The sequence below is a fragment of the Mytilus trossulus genome, chromosome 13, assembly GCF_036588685.1.
Source record: "Mytilus trossulus isolate FHL-02 chromosome 13, PNRI_Mtr1.1.1.hap1, whole genome shotgun sequence".
NCBI lineage: Eukaryota > Metazoa > Mollusca > Bivalvia > Mytilida > Mytilidae > Mytilus > Mytilus trossulus.
In genome coordinates, this window is record NC_086385.1 from 14368314 (window position 1) to 14394595 (window position 26282).

Consider the following 26282-nt stretch of genomic DNA (forward strand, 5'->3'; position numbering starts at 1 on the left):
CTTGTTTTAACTGTTTGACAGCATAGGTATACTCCTGATGTATTCATACTGTTTCGTACTCCTTCGAATTCTTTAAATATTTCGTTCTACACAAGATGCATTAGAATCAGGAATAGGACACTTGCCTCTCGACTGTTCTGTTCATCTGAATCGTTCAATGTCGTCTGTTTCTATGGAATTTCGCTTTTCTAACTTGCCTTTGTATTCATTGTTTTTGTATCACCTCTTTTTTTTTTGTTACTCAAAGATTAATTGCTCTCCATAGTACATTTAATAATCCACTAGTATACCATCAAAACAATATGCACACATTAAAACAACCATCAACATGAACAACATTATGATTTTAAACAAATTAGAAGAAGAAAAATGGAATACAGCGTTTAAAGAGATACTTGGTATACAGCAATGAGACAGCAATATTTTGTGCGATTAGACTTATGATCCCAAGTCATCTCAAATGATACACAATTGCCACATACTTTGCCAATATGTACATTGGCATGGGTTAAAAGGGTGTTTTTAAGAAATAATCAGAGATATGATTTAACCTTTATCACGAACCATCAAACCCAAAAATATCAAAAACCTTGAATGACAAATACCCACATTCAACTACAAGTAAGTTTTACACTTAGTCAATTTTCCTTTTGTATGTTTGTTTGAACATTTTAGTCAGCTGTGTTGTATTTCTGTTATTTTTGTTTAAACAGTTATGACTGTAGGATCCCAATCATTGTCACATTAATGAACGGTTCTGAATATATATATATGAAATATTTGCCACTGGACACAAGTATAAATCAAACACAACAAAGACTTCGATGATTGTCTTTTTCTGTGAGTGATGTAAGGTATAACGAATCGTATAATTATCGATTATCAGTTTATATACATACAACTATGAATAATTTCAAGTAATTTGAAAGCGTTTGTGTTCTATTTACAGCAAATCCAGTTAAATTGTGCTGTCAATCATATCAATTTAAATAAGGGATGGGAACGAGTACTTGAGTACTTGGGTACTCGTTCGGAAGTTTGCTTATTTTACATCTTGAGATATTTCTCTTCACATTTCCACTCACTCTTGTTCCGTTGAAATATCCCCTTTGTAGTATTAAATAACATCAATTAACAACATAAATATGTTTATCCTGAAGCTACTATTTGCTCTAGTATTACATGCAATGTCCTTCCCTTCCTACGAAATATTCTATGTGCACTTCTTGTAAAAAAAAAGAAAGTCAAACAGTCTTTAGTCTGAAAACCAACGATAGTGCAAAAAAAAAGTACAGAAAAGTAAGACTGAGGGACACGACAAAAGCACAAGTAATTTGAAGTCCAATACTGTCCTAATTTAAAATTAAAATTAAAGTTTTATATTATTATTACATTGCATATAACGGAAATCGGGTGCCAAGTAATTTAAAACGGTAATTTTTTTTTGTCAACTGTGCGTTGTGCCAATCCTTAGGATTTCAATCACGTTTGCGTAAGACTATAGAGAAACGCAGTTTGCTTTGTATTTGCAACAAGGAACTCACTTTTTCGTTTATCAAAGAAAACAGCAGATGGCTCACACAGACCATCTGCATTGGTCAGGATTTCCTTATGATGTTTTCCATCTTTTGATATAATAAGACAATTCGACGACGATGCTCCAACAACAAACACGTGTCCCTCACTATCGACAGTGAGGCCTCTTATGAATTTTAAAACTGAATCACCTTTAAAATTCCAAATACGTGATCCATTACGGTCACAACAAACTACACTGTGATCATTGCTGTCAGTGTAGTATATCTTGTAGTTGAATACAGATACGTAAGAAAACCAGGACAAGTTACAACTGATCACGCTAGAGGTAGTATAGTCTACAGTATTAACTTTGAAGATACCACTTCCTTCCACACAGACAAACAGCGAGTCGATATCACATGTGATTCCAAATGAACGTCCAGGAAGGTTGATAAACTTTACTTTAGTTTGGTTTTCAGTATCTATGATATCAATACCGGTCTTCTTTGATGACTGCCCAGTTGTTATTGCGACATTTTTATCATCGACAAATGTTATATCAAACCCATCACTAGGATCAACCGACATCTTATATTTAAGGGTTCTATTTGACTTGAATACGTACAGTGATTTTTTAGAGGCATGATCAGTAAACAAAAAGTCTCCATTTCTTGAAATACAGCAACCCCGTACTGCCTCTCCATTAGTTGTTATTTTCTTCTGCATTATTAACTTCACGTCGTTGATGGTCTTCATCTCTGTTTTTACTTGTATTTGTGCTTGTTTATCCTTCGCTCTTGTCAACCCAATATCGCTTATGTGCTTTTTTATTTCAATTGACCCAAAACTCTTAACATTGTGCAAAATACTTTCAACATCTGTGTCAACATTGCACACTAAGTCAAGATTCTCGAAACCATTTGTTTCTATAAGCGACTGCAAATATTGTTCATTTTCGTTTACTTTCAACTCAAGTTCTCTCATTCCAAGAAATGTTTGAAAATCGGATGCATACTGTTTGATGCTTTGCAAATTAATCTGACTTTGATTTATCATGGTTTCCTTTTCTTTTACTGACGATAACGCTTTCTGAATACTCTCCTTACATTGACTCTCTTTTTCTTCAACATCTTTAATTATTTGTTTTTCGAGATTGTCTAAATGTTTATTTATTTCAACTCTTATATGCTGAATTTCTGCAACATGCCGCTTTTTCATTTCTTCAATACTGACCACATTAGCCTTCCGGTCCTTTTTTATTTTATCAATGTTCTGTAATAAGTCTTCTAACCTGGTCTCTAAATCTTGAAACTGCTCAGAGGATTTGGCATCATTAATTATCTCTTCAAATGCACTTACCGTGCATTTCTGATGATTTTTTATACATTTGATACACATAGGTAAATTATGCTCAGTGCAGTATAGTTGATACTTTTCATTGTGGTAGATACATGCCTGTTGTAGATTTGTTATAAATGACGGAAGAGACTTGTAATTGGAAATCGGAATGAGTTCGTGATTTCGAGTGGCTTTCAGAACTTTATGATGCTCTTTACACTCATCACAAATGGCCTCTTCACACTCTGGGCACCAGTTATTTGATGTTTTCGTTATTTGTCGAAGTGAACATATACAACAATCATGAGTATCAGTTGACATGGTTGTATCTGAAAGTATATAAAAAAAATGTATGTGAATTAAAATGTTTGGATTACAAATTATTGTTTCTTTTATTTTCCTAAATTATTTTGCCCCAGCTTTGTGTTCTCTTTTTTTCGATGGTGGTTCATTTGCTTTGGGAAGCAATGGAGAGGTTGCTGTTTTTTGTACAAATAAGAGTTTATTCAAGTGCAGAACAACGAGAACAATGTACGATTTTACCCCTCTATTTTCACATAATACGATAAACAGAGAGCTATCATTTCCCTTTAATGACACACTCAAGACAAATATATGTCTTTGTATATCTGATTCATTACTGTGGATATTTTTTTGATGTATTTATTGGGCTGTTTTCTGTATGCTTACTAATAACAAGGGCAGCGTTGACTTAGACTAATATGTTTGTCTACTTCATTTATTATCTTTGCAGATATTCACAAATGATATCCTATTCTTGATATTAGTTTTGGCACTTTCATCGAAAAGGCTCGATTAATTAAATTTGTGTAGAAAGTTTTCCATGGTGTTATATAAAAAAAAGAATAATGATTTGGTAGCATTGCCTCTCTTTTATGTATCTATCAATAACACGCTTACGGAACAACATAAATAACACATACAACAAAAACGCGAACCCCTCTCCCACTACAAAGTTGAAATTTCATTAATGAACTGAATTAATTGATTGGCAAATCTTATATAACAAGAGATCAATAAAACACACATAGTTGTCCAACCAGCCAAACTTTAAACGTAATGAAATAACCGTTTTACAATTGATATCGGATATTTTCCTCACGCCGTAACTACAATCCCATTCCCTTTCATGAATATGACCTATAAAATTAGACTATTTACTTAATTTGTTATAACATAAGCCATACGACTTGTGCCACATATGGAGCAGATTTTGCTTACCTTTGCGGAGCACCTGAGATCACTTCTAATTTTTGGTGGGATTCGTGTTGATTATTCTTTAGTTTTCTTTATTGTGTCATGTGTTCTATTGTTATTTTCTTTCATTTTAAGCCAGACGTTGTCAGTTTATTTTCGATTTATGAGATTGACTGTCTCTTTGGTATCTTTCATCCCTTTTTGAATGACTTATCTGCCAGATCTCAAACAAATACACCAACCTAGCATATAACAGATGTAGGTCTACAATGATTTCGGTCACTTTGTTTATTGCTAAAAATCATTACACTTAACATGCAATAAGCTGTACTAGAAACAATTTGAAACACAACATTGGAGAGATGAAATTATTTAATGGTTCAAAATTTACCTTGAGGGTTTTTTTTTTCAAAATAAAGTCAAACTTTTCCTCAGACTTTAACTTTCCATTGCAATTTTCAAGTTTAAATTCGACAATTAACATCTACTTCAAATTGATTTCAAATAGAATATAATCTTCACATGTATCTGCATCAATCTGTCCGCCTATTGAATCATATTTACCATTTACATGCTTATGAATTAGGTAAAAATTTTATCAATTACAGAACACAGTATCTTCGGAAAATTACGGTATTGATTAAATGATGCGTTACTTCAAATGTTCAGTATACTGTAACAACTTTCTTTGTAAACGCCCTCTCCAAAGGTAATTTATGGTTTGGGTATTCTGATCAAATGAGGGTATTGGAAACATATATAAAAATAATGTGTTGTGTTCCAATACAAATTAATCTTTATGTCAGGTGAAAATGCTTTTCCGATACATTTTGATCATTTCGTGTCTCTGCAGTTGCATGTTCTTACTCGTTTTCAAGAATACTTGTAGATCAATTTTAGTCAAACTTTCTTATCTTATTGTGATTTTTATTTTAAAAAGTAATATGTATAAAATATTTATCATAATAACAATCTTGTACGCCTTACCTGCATTACATAGGCAGATAAATATCTTTCCTTTCTATCAAGGAAGTGAAAAAGTCACATGATAAACAATTATATTATTACCGTGTATGGAAACCCGGCGTGAACAATAAATATAGCAATTAATTGCAATTTTGATAAAGTGAAACGTAGAATTGTTCTCTCCACCCGCGCAAACACACATACACACACAAACACACGCACACAAAACACAATTGTTTGTTGTGGTGTAGCATTTTTAATGCTTGCACTTAGCTTGAATGAATGACCAGTTTCCCATAGATATATTGTTCGAGCAATGAAAGTCCTTATATGCGAAATCTTAAATTTACAATTATATTTGTTTACAGAAACACATTTTCAGTAACAATATACATGATAGTGGTCGTGAATCAGTGAACAGTTGTTGATAATTCTTTTTAAAATATATTTTATTTCGTTGGTTCTAGGGGTTTGTTTCGTCGGAGTAATTCTTTTCCTTTTTTGTTTTTGAAGGGTTGATAAATTAGGCAACTTATAAAACAAAAAAATCTAACGATTTATTATCCTATTGGTTTTGTGTTTTCAAATGTGTTATATTCCATACTATGCCTAAACTTTATATTTCGTCGACAGAGCTGCAAGGAGGTTGCATTTTGTGGTAAAAATAAGAGTTCATTCAGAAGGTAAATGATGAAATGAATGCATTATTTATCTCATCAGTTTTCAATTGTTACGATAAACATGGAGTCATCATTCACCTTATATAACACTCTGAAGACAAACATCGGTATTTCTTCATGTAATTCATTTTTGTGTATCATTAGAATAAAAAAAATCTAATATATAATGGCGGTTTTTAAATTCATTTGACCTGATTAACATTGCTTTAAATGAATATAAATCTTACAACAACCTTTCAAAAGTCAAAACAAAAATGCACTCGAATATAAATTGTAAGGTGTAAAAATTATTCTTGTTCATACATTTATAGCTTGCTGTTCGGTGTGAGCCAAGGCTCCGTGTTGAAGACTGTACTTTTACCTATATTGGTTTACTATTATAAATTGTGACATGGATGAAGAGTTGTCTCATTGCAGAACTCAAAGGTATAGGAAGATGTGATGTGCGTGCCAATGAGACAACTCTCCATCAAAATAGTAATTTATAAAATTAAACCATTATAAGTCAAGGTACGGCCTTCAACACGGAGCCTTGGCTCACACCCAACAACAAACTATAAAGGGCCCCAAAATTACTAGTGTAAAGGCATTCAAATGGGAAAACCATCGGTCTAATCTATATAAAAAACGAGAAACGAGAAACACGTTTCTATTACATAAACAAACGACAACTACTGTACATCAGATTCCTAGATGTACATGTATTTGCAATGCACGTAGTAAGAATAATACAAACATGTTTCGTAAAAGAAAAGTTCTAAAAGGAACTTTGTGAATATATTTGGAAGTATTAGGAATAAATATTTCTAAAATATTTGAACATCAATCAAATATTTCAAATAAAAAATATTTTCAATTACGAATGTCTTTCACAAATGAAAAATATAACAACAAATTAATTTCAAATATATTTAGGCTATATAACTTATTACTAAAGATATTTCCAAATTTTACAATCTCGTGAAACATAAGTTCATTAAATCCTTTAAGCTGATTATGGAAAATGAATGTGTATTATTTGTTCTGTAACGGAATAAGATATTGAACCATAAGACGAATCCAAAGGAAGATCACCTTCCATAACAGGAACATTAATAATAGGTAATGAAAAATCATCCCTTTCTTAGTTAGTTTTAATATGCAGTTTTCCGTGTTAAACTTAAATATCAAAATCAAAATTGTGGTAAAATTTTGCAGCATATTTAAAAAGTAATTAATGCAAGCTATACTTTATTGTAGTTTTAACATGGTTATGAATCATATTCGTGATTACTTTTGCCCGAGCGATAGCCATGTTAAAACTAATGGGGTAAATTCAGTAAAAAAATCACCCTTTGACCTTAATGCTAATATATGTACTTATTCTTACAACATTTGTATAAACTTCAAGATTATAAAAAACCGGTTTTTTTCTAAAGTGAACATTGATTGGTTAAATATTTCTCAGTGTGTTTGAATTTGTTTGATAGCCTTTTGGTCATGACTGTTTGTCTCTAATATTTAATTAACTGTGCATTTGTATTCAGATATCGCAGATCAAATTTATTCGTTCTTTGTGTAATCATACGTTTTTTGATTGAGTTAAGTCTGCTAATTGATATTTTATCGTATGTTTTTATATGTTGTGATGTTATGCTATTGTTTTAGAAAAAGGGAGAAGGTTTGGGCCCATTAAAACGTTTAATCCCGCTGCAAATGTTTGCACCTGTCCTAAGTCAGGAATCTGATGTACAGTAGTTGTCGTTTGTTTATGTAATATATACGTGTTTCTCGTTTCTCGTTTTGTTTATATAGATTAGACCGTTGGTTTTCCCGTTTGAATGGTTTTACACTAGTAATTTTGGGGCCCTTTATAGCTTGTTGTTCGGTGTGAGCCAAGGCTCCGTGTTGAAGGCCGTACTTTAACCTATAATGGTTTAATTTTTAAATTGTTATTTGGATGGAGAGTTGTCTCATTGGCACTCACACCACATCTTCCTATATCTATGGAATTAAATTTATATCTGAATTACCTTTAGAAATTAGAAACTTTCATATACCATTCATGAAAGTTCAAATGTAGCCCTATCTATTGCAAAAATAAAAACAAAGGGTCATGCTGAATTTTTGGGTACTTACATGGCCTTGTTTACAAACAATGTAGATCCGCACTGAATTCCTATACTGACCCCATTACTTTTAACCCTGTAGTAAAAACATTTAGTACATTCAGCATTTATTTTTTTATTTTTTTCAACTCTAGTTTTGATCCATCTGCCAAAAAATTTTTATTACAAACATTTTCTACCAATCAGATGAGCATATGACTTCAGTGTTATACAAAAAGCTCTTCCCTAAATGGGCGGTCCCTGATGACGTATATTTATTTACTGAATATACCCCTACAATAAAGTATAGCTTGTAACATTTACTTCGATTCTTGTTCCCTGATGGTACCAAACTAACAAACCGGTACTTCTGAACTGAAATACAGGGCGTGTGCCTCCCTATTATATAATAATAATAATAATAATTATAATAATGATAATAATAAATACTTTATTCAAAGAGGGTAAACTCAGTTAGCACATTCCTAATCTTCCCTGATGTATACTGCAGTATAACAACATTTCTTTATGCAAATAAATGGCGAAAAACATACAGAGCCGTTTCGTGAGCATATTTTGTTAATGATGTACAAGACAAATATATGGATTTTTAAAATATAGATAAATTTCATCTGATAATTTCATTTTTAGTTTAGAAGCAAGAAATTATAATAACTGCATTTGAACTGTTCTATCGTTTCTATCTTTTTGATTTCTACTGGAATACTGTTCCCAAGGACTGTACCGGAATATTGAAATGTGTTTTTTTCATAAATTTTGTTCTCGAACGTTGGAAGAAAAGACAAATGAACGCAAATAATATTTTGCATTAACATTTTGGTTATTGTTAAATAATTGACAAAAATAAGCAGGTGCATTCTATTCACACACGTAAACATTAAGACTCATTTGTGATATGTGATTCTTTTTTGAAAAATTAACCATCCTTATTGTTTGAATAAAGTTTTTGACGTCACAACAGACACGGACATAGCGAACGAGCTGTGAAATATAAGATGGTGCCAAAGGAACATCACCATCTAAAAACGGAAAATTAACAATAGGGAACGAAAAGTCGTCCAAATTGTCGTAAATTTTAGTGTGGAGTTTCCCGTTTAAAATCAAAATATCAAAATCTAGGAAAGGACAGTGATTACCGTTTAAACTTCATTTATTTGAAGTAAGTTCCTAAGGGTAAATTTCAGCAGTGGGTCGTGAAAATTCTTGTTTATTAAACGAAAACATGTCATCAAGATAACTGTAAGTGTTGTTGAATGTATCCATTAAATGCAATTTTTATTGAGTTCTGTCATAAACTGTGATTCATAACAATACAAAAACAAGTCTTCTATAAAAGGGGCGCAATTCGTGTCAATAGGGATACAAACAACTTGTCGATAAACTTTGTTAGAGAAAAGAACATAAATATTATCAAGGAGAACATTAACAGCTTCAATCATCTCATCACACCTCCAGTAAGAACATCTAGCATATTCACCTTTCTCACCAGATAAAGATGGCTTTAAATGAGTTTCAGCAATTCAATTCAGATTTACCAAACGTCCATTTAATTGAATAGGAATTTTTTTTGTTTGGTCAGATAATGTGAAAGTTTAGTTTTAAGAGAAGAAAAATCGAAACTGTCAACAGAATCAAAAGAACCATTAAAAGTACGAAATGTATCTAAAGTATCTGAAGAATTTTGTTCACTCCAAAAATAGTTAATTCCACTATGTTCATATATGTTCGTATATTTTATTACAATAGCTAATGATATGCTCTTTGATTGTAGTTAAGGAACTAGTTAAAAAGCACTGAAAGATAGGTTGTAGAATACTTACTAGATGCCGAGATGAAACGATATTTAAATTGTTTTTGTGTAGTTTAGATCACCAATACATAATAGGGACCTTCAAATGTTCAGAAGAAGCCTTAAGCTTTTATGTGGTTATGATATGTTTGTTTACTATGTGACTCTCTGTGGAGCGCATTGACTGGAATGTAGATGAATTTAAATTACATTCTTTATAACGTCTGTATAGTATTTACAGCATACCACCACCACATTATTGGATGCTTTGTCGGCCGGTACACACACAAACCGCTTTGAAAGTTCTTATTCTGGAAATGGGTGTATTATAGACATAAACTCATCATAGATACCAGGACTAAATTTAGTATATACGCCAGACGCGCGTTTCGTCTACAAAAGACTCATCAGTGACGCTCGAATACAAAAAAAATTTAAAAGGCCGAATAAAGTACGAAGTTGAAGAGCATTGAGAACCAAAATTCCTAAAAGTAAATATAACCATATCAAAAACAATTCATGTCAGCACAACAAGTGCTGACTACTAGGCTTGTGATACCCTATTGTTAACTTCTAAATTATTTTCAAAATGTGACATTCTATAATCTACAATTTGCATATATTTATGTAATAAGAATCCCGTTTACACCAATTTTTACAAAACGAGGAAAGGGCATATTTAGTGAGTTGACGACACTCTTTCCAATCTGTTTAGAAATTTTACACATATTTTTCATATTTAGATTACATGTTTCTGTCCATATTGTACCGCAATAATAATTATAAAAAAAAGAAGTACATATCCATTACAAAATAAACATAAACCTTTTTATGGAATATAATGTTTCAATCGATTAAGTAAACCTAGTCTAGTTGAAATCACAGTACATACTTTGTTTATTTGTTGATTCAATGAAAGAGAATCATCGATTATGATGCCAAGTAATTGTTCACTGTTTACATGTGTAATGATATTATTAATGATATCCTTTCCATAAACAATCCGGCCTTTTCTGATTGGGTTCCATTGATATATATTCAAAAACTAGACAATATAGAATCAAAGACACGAATTCTTGCACCTCATGTTTAGACATACCACGAATTGGATGTAAGTATACAAAAGAAGATGTGGTATGATTGACGATGCCGTCAATTCATTTACAAGGAGTTGTTGCAATCTGTATTCATTAGTCAAGTTAGAGGATCTATTTGACAGAGGCCCACCGCGAGTTTGGCGAAAAATTAGGAAAATCAATATCCTTATTTAACGGACAGGCGATTGCAAAAATAACTTTTTTTTAATTGCGTACTGGACATAAACCTCATGTATACTGCATTGATCTTTTCATTCCAGCTTTTTTACTAGTTTCTATCACACAGCCGTATAAAACAACACATTTACAGCTTCTTTTTATTTGGAATAATTTACAAAAGGACAACCTAGAAATAATAGAGGGGGATTTGTTTGAAAAAGCATAAAGTTCTGGTTTTATACTGTTTTACTCCAAAAGCTTGGTTTGAGTTTGTTGTCCATGCAAGGCATTTATCAAAACTTACTCTAAAACAATAAATACAACCAACACCTTAGAATGGAACATTCTGGGTGACTAAACATGTAGTCTTTCGGGAGAGGCAAATAAAATTATATCAAACAATACGTCTTTATTAAACAATTATCTGATATTCTATGCTAAACAAGTGTAACTGGAGAGCACGTATCTACTCTACAAATTCATATCGTCACCACCGGGATTCGAACCCCGGTCGTCTGGGTGACAGTCAGTGCTTAAACCCACTGAGCCAAAGAATCGATTCCTTACCTCAGTTGATTAAAACTGGCTATATATGTTCTACCTGTACTGAGGGGAAGCAACCCCGCTACACTATTCCCCCACCACAAGAGTCATCATATCTTCATATATGACTATTAACAACACAAACCCTGGCTATACTCCAGATAACCATCGTGGATGTTTTTAGTTGGGCGGCAAATGTTACCGGAGAGCACGTATCTACTCTACAAATTCGTATCGTCACCATCGGGATTCGAACCCCGGTCGTCTGGGTGACAGTCAGTGCTTAAACCCACTGAGCCAAAGAATCGATTCCCTAGCTCAGTTGATTAAAACTGGCTATATATGTTCTACCTGTACTGAGGGGAAGCAACCCCGCTACACAAGCATTTGGGTTTACGATTGCATTTCTTTTATTAAAGAAAGCAACTTGTTACAATTGTTTTACATAACACTGTTAGGGAAAGCGTGTTATTTGCAAGAATAAGTTGTGTGTTAACTGTGTGTTGTGGCAATTATTAGAATTTCAATCACGTTTACGTAGCATTGTAGAGAAAGGCAGTATGATTTAAATTTGTAACGAGAAGTTCTTTTTTCTGTTTATCAAAGAAAATTGTTGATGGTTTATGTTCGCCTTTCAGAATTTGTCTGTGATGTTTTCCATCGTTTGAAATAATCACCACATTCGCGATCGACGATGTTCCTCCAACCATTAACACGTTACCATCATTATCCACAGTGATGCCTCCCGGGTTCATAGAAGCTGAATAATCTTTAAAAGTCCAAACAGCTGATCCATTACGATCACAACAAACTACGCTGTGATCACTTGAGTCAGTGTAGTATATCTTATCGTCGAATACAGATACGTAGGATCTCCACGGAAATTTACAGCTGATCACGTGAGTGGTAGTATAATTCATAGTGTTTATTTTATATATTCCACATCCTTCAACACAGACAAACAACGAGTCGTGATCTCGTGTGATTCCATATGAACGACCAGGAAGTTTAATAAACTTTATTTTTTTTTCGGTTCATAATGTTTATAATGTCAATACCGGTCTTATTTGTTGAATCTCCAGATGTAACAGCAACATTGTTATCATCGATAAATGTTGTATCAAACCCAAAACTAGGATCAACCGACATCTTATATTTTAGGGTTCCATCTAATTTTATTACGAACAGAGAATGTGAGGCATGATCAGCGAACAAAAAGTCTCCTTCTCTTGACACACAGCAACCCCTTACTGCCATACCATTAGTTGTTATTTTCTTTTGCAGAACTAATTTAACATCGTGTACGGTGTTCCTCGTCGCTGCTACTTGTATTTGTGCTTGCTGATCTTTTGCTCTTGTCAACGCAATATCACTTATGCGATTTTTTATTTCAAATGACCCAAAACTCTTAACATTGTTCAAAAGACTTTGAACAATTGTGTCAACCTTGTACACTAAGTCAAGATGCTCGAAACCTTTCGCTTCTATCATCGACTGTAAATATTTTTCATTTTCATAAACTGTAACCTCAAGGTCTCTCATTCCAATATATGTTTGAAGATCGGATGCATATTCTTTGATGCTTTTGAAATTCAACTGACATTCAGTTATTATAGATCCTCTTTCTTTCACCGACATCAAAACTTTCTGAATACTCTCTTTATATTGACACTCCTTCTCTTCAAGTTCTTTAAGAATTTGTTTCTCAAGGTTATCTAAATGATTGTTTATTTCAACTCTTATTTGCTTTATTTCTTTAACATATTGTTCTCTCATTTTTTCAATGTCAGTTACATTAGTCTCTCGGTTTTTCTTTATTCTTTCAATGTTTTGTAATAGATCGCCAAGTCTTGATTCTAAATCTAGAAATTGCCCAGAGGTCTTGATGTTGCTGATGACCTTTTCAAGAGAAACGACGTCGCACTTACTATGATCATTGATACATTGAAGACAGAGAGGTATTGCATGTTCATTACAATATATTTGATATTCTTCATTGTGATAGACACATGATTGGTTTATGTCGTTTATGGATGTTGGAAGAGATTTGTAACTTGAAATTGGTATGGGTTCATGTCTTCGGGTGGCTTCAAGTAATTTATGATGATCTTTGCACTCACTACAAAGAGCTTCTTCACATTGTGGACACCAGTGTTTAGATGTTGCCGTAATCTGTCGAAGTGCACATATTCCACAAATATTTGTATTAGAACCCATTGTGTAATCTAAAAAGGAGAGACACCAAAGCTCAACTATTGTGTTTTTATCTTTATTTGAGGCTATCTTATTTCCATTTGAAATACATGGTAGATTGTGCTGTCTTAGGTTTTGAAAACGTGTTTTTTTTCAAATTGCAGATTGTTTTAATGAAAAAAAATACCTCATAGTATACCACAACACTTAAAGCAGGGTCTGCGTATCACGTCCGGAGCACCTGATATCATCTAGTGTACTTTTGTTCGTCTGATCGACTTTTTCGATTCATCAAGGTTTTTTTTTTTTTCGACTTATGAGTATAATGCCTTTTTTTTTGTATCGTTCACCTGTCTTTTAAAAATTTATCTCACATGTAAAAAAAACTAGCAAGATAACTTAGACGTTTTCTTGTGAATTATAAAATAGTTAGGGTATTGAATATAAGGTAAAGTTGTATCATATACTCAAATCATGTGCTCAAGATTGAATAATAGATTTCATAACAAAATCGAAGCAAAATAAAAGCAAACTGTGACCGCCAGTAAATAGCCAATACTGGTGGTAGTAATGTTAAATAAAGGCAACAGTAGTATTCTTCTGTTCTAAATTCTTAAATCGATTGATAAAATCAAATCCGGGTTACAAACTAAAACTGAGAGAAAAACACATCAAATATATACGATAACGAAACAACAGAAACACTTAAATGCAACCCATACAGAAACGAACTATAATATATAACAATGTCCATTTTCCTGACTTGGTCAGGACATTTTAAGAAAAAATGGTGGGTTGAACATGCTTTTATGGCTAGCCAAACCTACCGCTTTTATGACAATGTTAAATATGACATTAACATGACCATTACATGACAATGCTACAATAAAAATAGATGATAGAATTTGCAGGACAAAGAAACACACAAATAAACAATACAATAGAACATTATACGCGTCTTTCGTCTACATAAGACTCATGAGTGACGCTCAGGTCAAAAAAGCAAAGAAAGCAGCCAAACAAAGATGAAATCATTGATGACCAAAGATTCCAAAGAGTAGTGCCAAATACGGCTTAGCACCACTCAAGCAATCAATCGCTATTGCAATAAATAATTTTCAAAATCGTTGGTTTTTGTCGCAGGGTATAAATTATCTGTTTAACAAACATTCTCACTATTAATAATTTAATTTTTATGATTTTAAAAATTCTGCAAGTTTTTGCTGTTGCTCTTCTGTACATGACTGCTAATATAACATTTTCAAATGTTCAATGAAGTACGGATACAAGTCGTAAGGGACATGAATATATCCTTTTAATTTCAATGACACTTGTTATGTTTTTATAATTTGTTCTACACTAAAATGTAGCGTATATCAGTATACGCTACATTTGATAATATTATTTTATTTTTAAGCGACTTTATCTCTCCTAAAATAGAGTAAAGAGAGTAACATGTATAAATGCACTTCGCGAGCACAACCAGTTGAATGTTGAGGACGTCATCAGAACAAATAAATATCTAAGAAACTATATTATAAAACATTTTTTTCGACAACCAAAACATTCTAAAAATATGTTTAACCATCATAAGAAAACAATTTAACTTGAATTTATGATAATTACCTTTATATATCAAATACTCTGAAAAATCTTGTCCATCTGAATAAATTTAGCATAGTACACATGTTGAACTTTAATGTGGGGTGAGATAATGTCTGATAGATAAATATGGCAAGCTATTTGGGTAACCTTAACCGTGTGCTAGTCGTATATATTGTGAATGTTGAGGTAAGTATGGACATCTGTTTAACTACAAATCTTTATTTATTTACTTTACATATCACAGCACTCATACAAAACTTTAAAAAAATACCCTTGTCCTTTTATAGGATGTTTTGTTCATTGTTGTTTTTTTAAATTTCGGAAACATTAAAATGTATCAATTTCACTGCTCGTCTGTTCATACCTGCTAATATTCAATTTTGAAGTACTTAAAGGAAATATGAAAAAGAAATGCAGAACCGTATCGTTTCAGTGACTTTCAAAGAAGAGAATTTTCTCTGTATACGTTGTAGTTTTAAAATAACTTAACTGTGTCAGAATTCTGCAAGTTTATCTTTTAATCTGTGATCTATTTATTTATTTTCCTGAATACCCAAGATAACATATGGACATTTTATAGCAAACTGTACATTTGATTTTTTTCTCTTTGTTGAAGGCCTTAGGATTGCTTACTGACTTATGGTGGGTTTTTTTTAATTACCTTGACTGGCTAATTAAAAAGTCCTCGCGCAGTCGGTTTCCTATAACTATTTTAATTAAGGAATGACTAATATTTTTTCTGTCTATGAAGAAATAACATAAAAAATTTGGTGTACACTGAATAAGGCGCGTAGCGGGTTAATTAACAGGGTGCACCACAATTTTGTTTATGTAATTTCGAATAGACATAAAAAATAGAACAGTCATTATACCTCGAATATGACATACACAGTCATCTCAGTACCAGCTTCTATGACAAACGAGACGATTTTAATTTTGAAATTATCAATTTCCCCCACCTTAGTAGTTATATATCAACTTCACCTGCATATGGACTATACATTTCCCACCTTATTCGGTATTCAAGAGATTTCAGCTCTATTCAGACTTTGTAAAACGTCACCAGTGTCTGAGCAGAAAGTTGATGAACCAGGGGTATATCAAAGAACGTCTCGTCCTTTTTTCCAACAAAGTTCATCGGAAGATACCAAGAACTTGTTGATAAATATTCCGTATCAACTTCACAATTAATACAAGATGGTCTTGAAGTATAAATTTTGCGTACTGACGTTGGTTATCATCTTAATAATGTGGTATAGTATTCTTTTATTTGTCTTTATTAATATTACTTTTACTGTTTAGTCAGTTTTTTTAGATATTCATTTGACGTGACTCTGTGCGTATGTAAAACATCATACTTTGAACGACAAAATTGTTTCATTTCTTAATATTACTTTTACTTATGGATCTTGACATACTTTGAATGACAAAACTGTTCTATTCTATAATACTACTTATTCTGTTAAGTCTGTTTTTTATGATATACATTTGACGTGAAACTGTACTTATGTATCCCGTCATACTTTGAACCCCACAATTATTTTATTTATTATCATTACCTTTACTGTTAACTCTGTTTTTTGTTATAGTTACTTTACGTGACTCTGCATCTATGTACGCCGTCATACTTTGAACGACAAAAGTATTTTATGTCTTCCTGTGCGAATTTCAAACGCACAATTTTACACCAGTACTGAAACCTTCCATCCTTTACGGGTAGACTTGACATAGATAAATATAGTCGTATAAGATAAGCAAAATGAGTATGTTAAATTTGATATATGCCTGTGTGTGCTTCTTCGTTACATTTGTTGTTTTTACAGTGATTAAGATGATAACTTGACTGCTGTACCCCTATTTTTTTTACATTTTTACTCTTTGAGTATGTTTGTTTTGTTCATGCATTGTTGAAAATGTAATGGAATTTGATACGACTGTCATACAAGTGAGAGGTTTAGCTAGCTATAAAACCAGGTTTAATCCATCATTTTCTACATAAGAAAATGCCTGTACCAAGTCAGGAATATGACAGTTATTATCCATTCGTTTGATGTGTTTGGACTTTTGATTTTGGACTTTCCTTTTTGAATTTTCCTCGGAGTTAAGTATTTTGGTTTTTTTCTTATAATTTAATTCTAAATTCCATTTAAACCGTAGAAAACCATGAAAAAACGATGATGACGTCACGGTCACATGACTTAATTAGGTATATGGGCTAATAACAAAATAACGTCAGCAAATCAGAAGACGCATTACATCCAAAATTAATGTACTCTACTTTATTTGAACTATGATGGAATTTCGTTTCATTGGTAATCATATTACATCCCCTTATTTATATATATCATATTTTTTGCAGGTAGGTGTCACTTGGTTATCATAATCTACAACAATTAATCGCAGATACAAACTACATTTAACTTGAAATATAAAGAATAATTTCTTTTTATATAATCAAAACGGTACCAATTTGTCCGCACTAGATTTGTATTTCTACTATGAGCATCACTTTAGTAATTATCCAGTCCAAAATGTAAGGGAGTCCGAAGCTTTAAAAGATAAAAGAATGACAGTTGTATGAATAATTTTAAACTATTGTTCATTGGTTTGATGTGTTTGAATTCTTGAATTTGCCATTTCATTAGGTATACTTTCCGTTTAAAATTTTCCTCGAAGTTCACTATTTTTGTGATTTAATATTTTCATATATCAAAATAAAAGAATTTGAAGGTATTAAAACAATAAGACAAAATATATAAGATAAATAATAGCAATTATCTGGTTGTATTAAGTGTTTCCCTGCACCAAAATCAACGTGATCAACATAATGAAATTGATAATGATAATCACAACGAAAGTTGTGCAAAGAAATACTTACTGCAGCCATATCATTGCTAGTCTATATGGCACATACGAACATAAGAGTATGACATTTTGATATAACTTTATCAAGAAGCTTAAATTCAAAATAACTAAAATTAGGACGACCATTACTTAAACATCCCATAATCATTTTGACCAATATGACTTTCATTTTAATTTTTGACTGTTGAACTTATTTTTATGATTTTAAATGCACGGTACATGCTTTCTGTAGATGGTTACAAGATTTAAACAAACATGACTTATCTTTTATCAAACTTCACTGACAAAAATTATAGATATTATCTATTTGAACTGTTGTATGGCATCGTCTCGGCAAGTGCATTGCTGATTATTGGTGTTCACAGTGATACCTGACTTCATACAGAAAAGTCTAAGAAGAAAGATAAGAAGTTAGCAATATCCTTTAACTCTACTTTCCGCTATAAAGATGACGTTCTTTAACTAAATAATTTAAAATTTGGTGACAACGTGGAACTTATCTATCCCATTGAACTAGAGATAAAGGATATAACAGATACAGTTAAGTTGGTATCATATCTTGACTTACATCTAGAAATTGACAATGAGGGTCAGTTGAAAACAAAACATTACGACTTGCATTTCCTATCATGAATTTCTTGATAGAGGGTTGCTGCTCACAAGGAAGCTATTAATCCAAGAGTTCCAAATGCTGAAGTTGAAATCATCCCTTCGTAAAGTTGGTTGACCGTTATGGAAAAACCGTTTCACAAATGATATCGGATATGTTCCTAACGTCGTAACTACAATCGCCTTCCCTTTTATGTATGTGACCTACTGAATTAGACTTTTTACCAGATTTGTTCTCACATCAGCATCACGACGGGTTCCACGTGTGGAATAGGATATGTTTAACCTGCCGGAGCACCTGAGATCACCTCTAGCTTTTAGTGGGGTTCATGTTGCTTATTCTTTAGTTTTCTATGTTGTGTCATGTGTTTTAATGATTGTCTATTTGTCTTTTTTTAATTTTTAGCCAGGCGTTATCGGTCTATTTTCGATTTATGAGTTTGACTCTCCCTTTGGTATCTTTCGTCCCTCTTTTGTCAGTCCTTTAAAAATATAATTATCCAAAGGGGCACTAGCTGTCAAATTCTTGATCACCAATTTGATTCAAAGTTTGATATTTTACTTATAACAATGTAAAATATTAAATAAAACTATCAAAAGTCTAAAGTGAACAATCAATAGGGGCGATGATATGTATCTATCGAAATGACTTCAGATGAATATTTAACGATGAAAACATAAAAATAGATATAAATAGATTACGCCAACTCGTGCATTTGGATTTTTATCGGTCTGTTTGATTTTATTTCATAGATTTAAAATATATGTTTCTCATCGTTTTTACCTGAATGAGAAAGATTTTCTGTGGATCGAATAAGTCATCAAATGATTTACCTTAGTTTAATTTTCAATGTGGACGTTAAATAACTAGTACACGCACAATGCATGTGATGTCCATCGCTAGTTAAGAGGTTAAATTGAAGTTCACATGAATATGGATTCTATGAGGTCGAATTATTCATTTGCAAGTGAATACTACATTTTCATTGTGTTTTAGCTTAATTTAACAACATTGAACCATTTTGGCTGCTAAAAGCGAATAATAATTTCCCTATTTCACTTTCTTGATTGATTGAACAAAAAAATCATTCCTTAGATTTTTGACTATCTCGTATAATTGCAACTTCACACAAATAAAAAGTAAAAACAACGAAGAACTATGTGATTGTTTTTTTTTTCTGTGAGTGATATTTAGTTTAAAAGTATTTTTATTCTATCTAGTCTCAGTTTATATACATTCAAACATGCTTCAGGTCAACTTATTAACTTTGCAAATGCAAATTCATTGAGACACTAAAATTGTAAACATTCATTAAAAAAAATAAAGCTGGTTATTTATTTTTTTAAATCCTTGTAAATAGTTTTGCCGGTCATCTGCATTTACACGGCAATGTAAAGAAAAGCGAGTGTCTGGTGATTTGCAACAATAACTGATTGTTAATATGCGTTGTGCCAGTCATTAGAATTTCAATCAAGTTTACGCAACATTGTAAAGAAATGCTGAATGCTCTAGATTTGTAACAAGCAGTTTCTGTTTCTGTTTATCAAAGAATATAGCGGTTGGTTTAAGGAGACCATCCCCTTTGGTCAGGATTTCCTTGTGATGTGTTCCGTCTTTTGATATAATGACTACATTTGACGACCTTTTCCCAACAATAAACACGTTTCCATCATTATCTACAGCAATTCCTCTCGGTTCTTTTATAACTGAATCATCTTTTAAAGTGCAAACACGCGACCCCTTGCGGTCAAAACAAACTACACTGTTATAATTTATGTCAGTATAGTATATCTTGTTGTCGAATGCAGATACGTAGGAATATGACGGTAAGTTACAACTGATCACGTGAGAGGTAGTATAATCCATAGTGTTTACTTTATATATACCACGTCCTTCAACACAGACGAACAGCGAGTATTGATCACGTGTGATTCCATATGAACGACCAGGCAGTTTAATAAACTTTATTTTACTTCGGTTCTCAATGTTAATAATGTCAATACCGGTCATCTCTGAATCTCCAGATGTAATAGCAACATTGTTATCATCGACAAATGTTATATCAAACACGTAACTATGATCAACCGACATAGTATATTCCAGGGTCCCATCTGATTTTATTACGTACAGAAAATGTAAGGCATGATCAGTGAACAGAAAGTCTCCTTCTCTTGACATACAACAACCCCGAACTGCATTTCCCTGTGTTGTTATTTCCTTCTGCAAATTTAACTTCACGTCGTTGACGGTCTTCTTTTGTACTGCAACTTGTATTTGTGCTTGCTTATCTTTCGCTCTTGTCAACTCAATATCAGTTATGTGATTTTTTATTTCAATTGACCCAAAACTTTTAAGATTGTTCAAAATATTTTGAACATTTGTGTCAACCTTGTACACTAAGTCACGATGCTCTAAACATTTTGTATCGACCAACGACTGTAAATATTGTTCATTTTCATCAACCTTGACCTCAAGGTCTCTCATTCCAATATATGTTTGAAGATCGGATGCATAATCTTTAATGCTTTGGAAATTCAACTGACATTGCGTTATTATAGATCCTCTTTCCTTGACCGGCATCAAATCTTTCTGAATACTCTCTTTACATTGGTACTCCTTCTCTCTAAGCTCTTCAAGAATTTGTTTCTCAAGGTTATCTAAATGATTGTTTATTTCAACTCTTATCTGCTTTATTTCTTTAACATGTTGAACTCGTAATGTTTCAATGTCAGTTACATTAGCTTTTCGGTTTTTCTTTATTCTTTCAATGTTTTGTAATAGATCACCAAGCCTTGATTCTAAATCCAAGAATTGTCCAGAGGTCTTGATGTTGCTGGTGACCTTTTCAAGAGAAGTGACGTTGCAATTACTATGATCATTGATGCATTGAAGACAGAGAGGTAATGTATGTTCATTGCAATATAATTGATATTGTTCATTGTGATAGACACATGATTGGTTTATGTCAGCTATGAAGGACGGAAGAGATTTGTAACTCGAAATTGGTATGGGTTCGTGTCTTTTTCGTGTTTTTGGGACAGAAACTTACAGAAAAACTAAAGAAGCCTTTTGGATAAAAAAATTAAAAACTCTAGAACCTGAAGGACTCAACACAATGTATGAACGATGATAAATATATTTATATGGGGACGGAGTCCCCAATTACGGTAGAAAAATCAAAAAAAAAAAAAAAATCGGGAAAATTTCCCGAATTTTTCATTGTACTAATGAACTCAAAATCGTTAACTTTTTTTTTGTGTCATGTTTTGAAATCCCGGACCGGCGCAGAAATCTACAATATACTTCCTTTTTCCGGTCTCGTTATGAATCTTTGAGTAAAATATATATTTATCAGTCTAGTATAAAAAGGAGGGAACGCAAAACCAATTATCATTTTTTTAAATAATTCGTTGATATAAAAAAACGTTACCTGATGAAAGCGTTTCTTTGTTTACATTGCATATGACGTCATAATTTAAATAACGTCACAACTAAAATCCCTAACAACAGAACCAAAATCGGAAACGTTACGGTATTTCCGTTTTATTTTTTTAACAAATATTAAAGTTACAAAAAATAATGCATACAGACTTCGTCCCCATTTACAGGTTATGCCTGCCTCATATTATTGAAAAAGCGAAAAACGCGGCAAATGAACGTCATAAAAGTTATTATAACGTAATGTATACAAGTGATGTAATTGTTGTTTCAATGTTGTTATTTATTCCAATGAAGAAGGCCGTAATGGCCGAAACGTATGGGAATTTGTTTTATAGTTTTTATTATATATATAAACGAGTCTAAATTGAAAACTACGTTCAAACATATGATTGCGTTGGATAAAAACCGCAATTTTTATACGTGTGCATGTCAAACAAATTTCGTTGTAGAAGGGTCTAAAAACAGCACAAACAAAATTTTCCAAAAGACCAACAAAGTGAAAAAGTATATTTAAACAAAACGCATTTGACTAACAGGTCGAACAACTGATGTTCTTTAACCCTGCTGACTGCCATTCGCGAATGCCAAATAAAATTGATCACAAGATGTAACAAACTGGATCTTAATATAAATTTAATACGTCATAGAAAAAAAAATTGTTAACTTGTGGCCACGATGTTGCGCCACAAACATTCGGTGTATATATATATACATATATATATAAAGAAGATCATCAACAGCAAAAGACAGCCGAAAAGTCTAAAACGTTATTTAACATCATCAAAGTTTAACTTTAATGAAACTTTGCCCATTGTGAAAAAATGTTCCGATAAACGATGTACATGTATGACTTGTCCAAATTTATTAGAAAAAAGTTCTATTTATTTCTAAAATGGAAAGCATTTTACTGTTAAACAAAATATGTCTTGTAAAAGTTCAAATATCATCTATTCTCTCATATGTTCAAATTGTGAGGAATTCTGTGTTGGAGAGACAAAAAATGAACTGCGAACTAGAATGACATTACATAGACAGCAAACCAACCATGAAGATTCAGCACTCATCAGGGCAAACGACCATTTCCATCGTTGTTCTAATGGACGATTTAAAATATTTCCATTGTATATGGTCAATCGTAAAAATGATTTTCTCCAGAGGAAGAAAGAAGAATTATTCATAAACACTCTCAACCCGGGATTAAATGATAAATAATATTCGTAATTCAACGTTACATTTTAAAGACTTTAAATGACATTAGTTGTCTCCCTTGTATTTGTTAACGTCATGCTATTGTTAACGTCAATTAAATGTTTTATATACAAGTCACATTATACCTGAAGATCTGTGAAAGTAGTGAAAGTACTAGTAAAGGTGATGAATTGAAACCGTTATTATCTTTTAATTATTTTCTTATATATATATATTTATATATATATGAAATAATTGCAACTGGGCACAACTTAAAAGGAAACACAACGAAAAAGTATGTGACTGGTTTTTTTTTCTGTGAGTGATGAAAGTATCATTATTCTTTAAAACATGCTTCAGATCAACTTATTAACTTCGTAAATGCAAATTCATTGACACATTCAAAATTTTAACATTCATAAAAACAAATAAAGTTGGTTTTTTGGTAAATCATTGTATATAGTTCTGTCGGTCATCTGGATTTACACGGAAAGCGAGTGTCTGGTGATTTTGTAACAATAAGTGACTTGTTAAAAGTAAAATCACAAAAATACTTAACTCCGAGGAAAATTAAAAAAGAAAATTGTAAACTGTGTGTTGTGACGATCATTATGATTTCAATCACGCTAACGTAACATTGTAAAGAAATGCGGTATGCTCTAGATTTGTAACAAGAAGTTCATTTGTCTGTTCATCAAAGAAAATAGCGGTAGGTTTAAGGAGACCATCCCTTTTGGTCAGGATTTCCTTGTGATGTTTTCCGTCGTTTGATAGAATTACTACATTCGACGATTCCTTTCCGACAACAAACACATTTCCATTATAATCTACAGTAATGCCGCTAAGATGTTGCAAAACTGAAGTAACTTTAAAAGTCCAAACACATGATCCATTTAAATTACAACAAACTACACTTCCATTCTGCTTGTTAGTGTAGTATATCTTGTCGGCGAATAAAGAAATGTAGGAGCCTTGTGGTAAGTTATAACAGATCAAATGAGAAGTAGTGTGATCAAACATATTTACCATGTATATACCTTGTCCTTCGACACACACAAACAGCGAGTCGTGATTACGTGTAATTCCATATGAACGGCCCGGAAATTCGATGAACTTTATTTTCTTTTGACTATCAATGTTTATAATGTCAATACCGGTACGATTCCTTGAATTTCCAGATGTAATAGCAACAGTGATATCATCAACACATGTTATATCAAACCCGTCACTAGGATCAACCGACATCTTATATCTAAGAGTTCCATCTGACTTAATGGCGTACATTGATCTTTTTATGGCATGATCAGTGAACAACAAGTCTCCATTTCTTGACATACAGCAACCCCTTACTGTCCTTCCATTAGTTTTTATTTTCTTCTGCAGAATTAACGTCACATCGTTAACGGTCTTCCTCGTCGCTGCAACTTGTATTTGTGCTTGCTTATCTTTCGCTCTTGTCATCTCAATATGACTATTGCAATATTGTATTTCAATTGATCCAAAACTCTTTAAATTGTTCAAAATACTTTGAACACGTGTGTCAACCTTGTACACTAAGTCAAGATTATCGACACTTTGTGTTTCCATCAACGACATCAGATATTGTTCATTTTCATACACCACGACCTCAAGATCTCTCATTCCAATATATGTTTGAAGATCAGATGCGTATTCTTGAATGCTTTTAAAATTTAACTGACACTGAGTTATTATAGTTTCTCTTTCTTTGACCGGTACCAAAACTTTCTGTATACTCTCTTTACATTGACACTCTTTTTCTCTTAGTTCTTTAAGAATTTGTTTCTCAAGACTTTCTAAATGATTGTTTATTTCAACTCTTATCTGCTTTATTTCATTAACATGTTGAACTCGTAATTTTTCAATGTCAGTCACATTAGCCTCTCGGTTTTTCTTTATTCTTTCAATGTTCTGTAATAAGTCGTCCAGCCTTGATTCTAAATCTAGAAATTGCCCAGAGGTCTTGATGTTCATGGTGATCTTTTCAAGAGAAGTGACGTTGCACTTACTATGATCATTGATGCATTGGAGGCAAAGAGGTATTGCATGTTCATTACAATATATTTGATATTGTTCATTGTGATAGACACATGATTGGTTTATGTCAGCTATGAATGACGGAAGGGATTTGTAACTTGAAATTGGTATGGGTTTGTGTCTTCGGGTGGCTTTCAGTAATTTATGATGCTCTTTGCACTCATCACAAAGAGCTTCTTCGCATTCCGAGCACCAGTGTTCAGATGTTTTCGTTATCTGTCGAAGTGAACATATGCCACATATACTTGTATTTGAGGCCATTGTGATATCTAAAAAATATAATATCAAAGATGTTCAACAAAATCAATGAGTTTAACAATTCTTTGTGAAATTTTAATTTTAACCTTGATATATAGAGGGTTGCTGCACACAACGAAGTTATTGAACCAAGAGTTCCAAATGGTGAAGTTGAAATCATTCTTCGTAAATTTAACGTAGGCTATCACGAGTTGGTTGACCGTTATGGAAAAATCAATAACCGTTTTATAAATGATATCTGAAATGTATATTATGTCGTAACTTCAATCCCCTTCCCTTTTCACAAATGTCCCCTACCAAAATAGACTATTTATAAGGTGTGTAGTAACATGAGCAACACGACGGGTGCCACGTGTAGAGCAGGATCTGCTTATTCTTCCGGCGCACCTGAGATCAACCCGAGTTTTTGTTCAAGTTCGTGTTGCTAAGTCTTGTGTTCTATTATTAGTCTGTTTGTCTTTTTCTTTTTTAATCATGACGTTGTCAGTTTATATTCGATCTATGAGTTTGACTATCCCTCTTGTATCTTTCGAACTTTTTCTAAAGCTCTACTGAATTGGTTTCTGTTTATTTGAGGCTATCTGGTTTGCTTTTGACCTAAACATGTAATTTTTGGTATTATATGTTTTAGCAAGTTGTAGACGGCCTTGA

At 32.4% G+C, this 26282-nt stretch overlaps 2 protein-coding genes across 2 annotated transcripts; both read right to left on the bottom strand.

Moving 5' to 3' along the window:
* Positions 1-953: 953 nt before the first annotated feature.
* LOC134695278 (uncharacterized) lies at positions 954-5113 on the bottom strand. The gene is made up of 2 exons (XM_063556499.1): positions 5062-5113; positions 954-3185 (listed from the first exon to the last, which is right to left on the bottom strand). Exon 2 carries the CDS (start codon positions 3175-3177, stop codon positions 1483-1485), a length of 1695 nt encoding a protein of 564 aa, XP_063412569.1. The 5' UTR covers positions 3178-3185; positions 5062-5113; the 3' UTR covers positions 954-1482.
* Positions 5114-12424: 7311 nt separating this feature from the next.
* On the bottom strand, positions 12425-13633 carry LOC134694110 (protein PML-like). Its single transcript, XM_063555106.1, has one exon. The coding sequence runs from the start codon at positions 13631-13633 to the stop codon at positions 12425-12427; it is 1209 nt and encodes a 402-aa protein (XP_063411176.1).
* Between the last annotated feature and the right edge of the window lie 12649 nt (positions 13634-26282).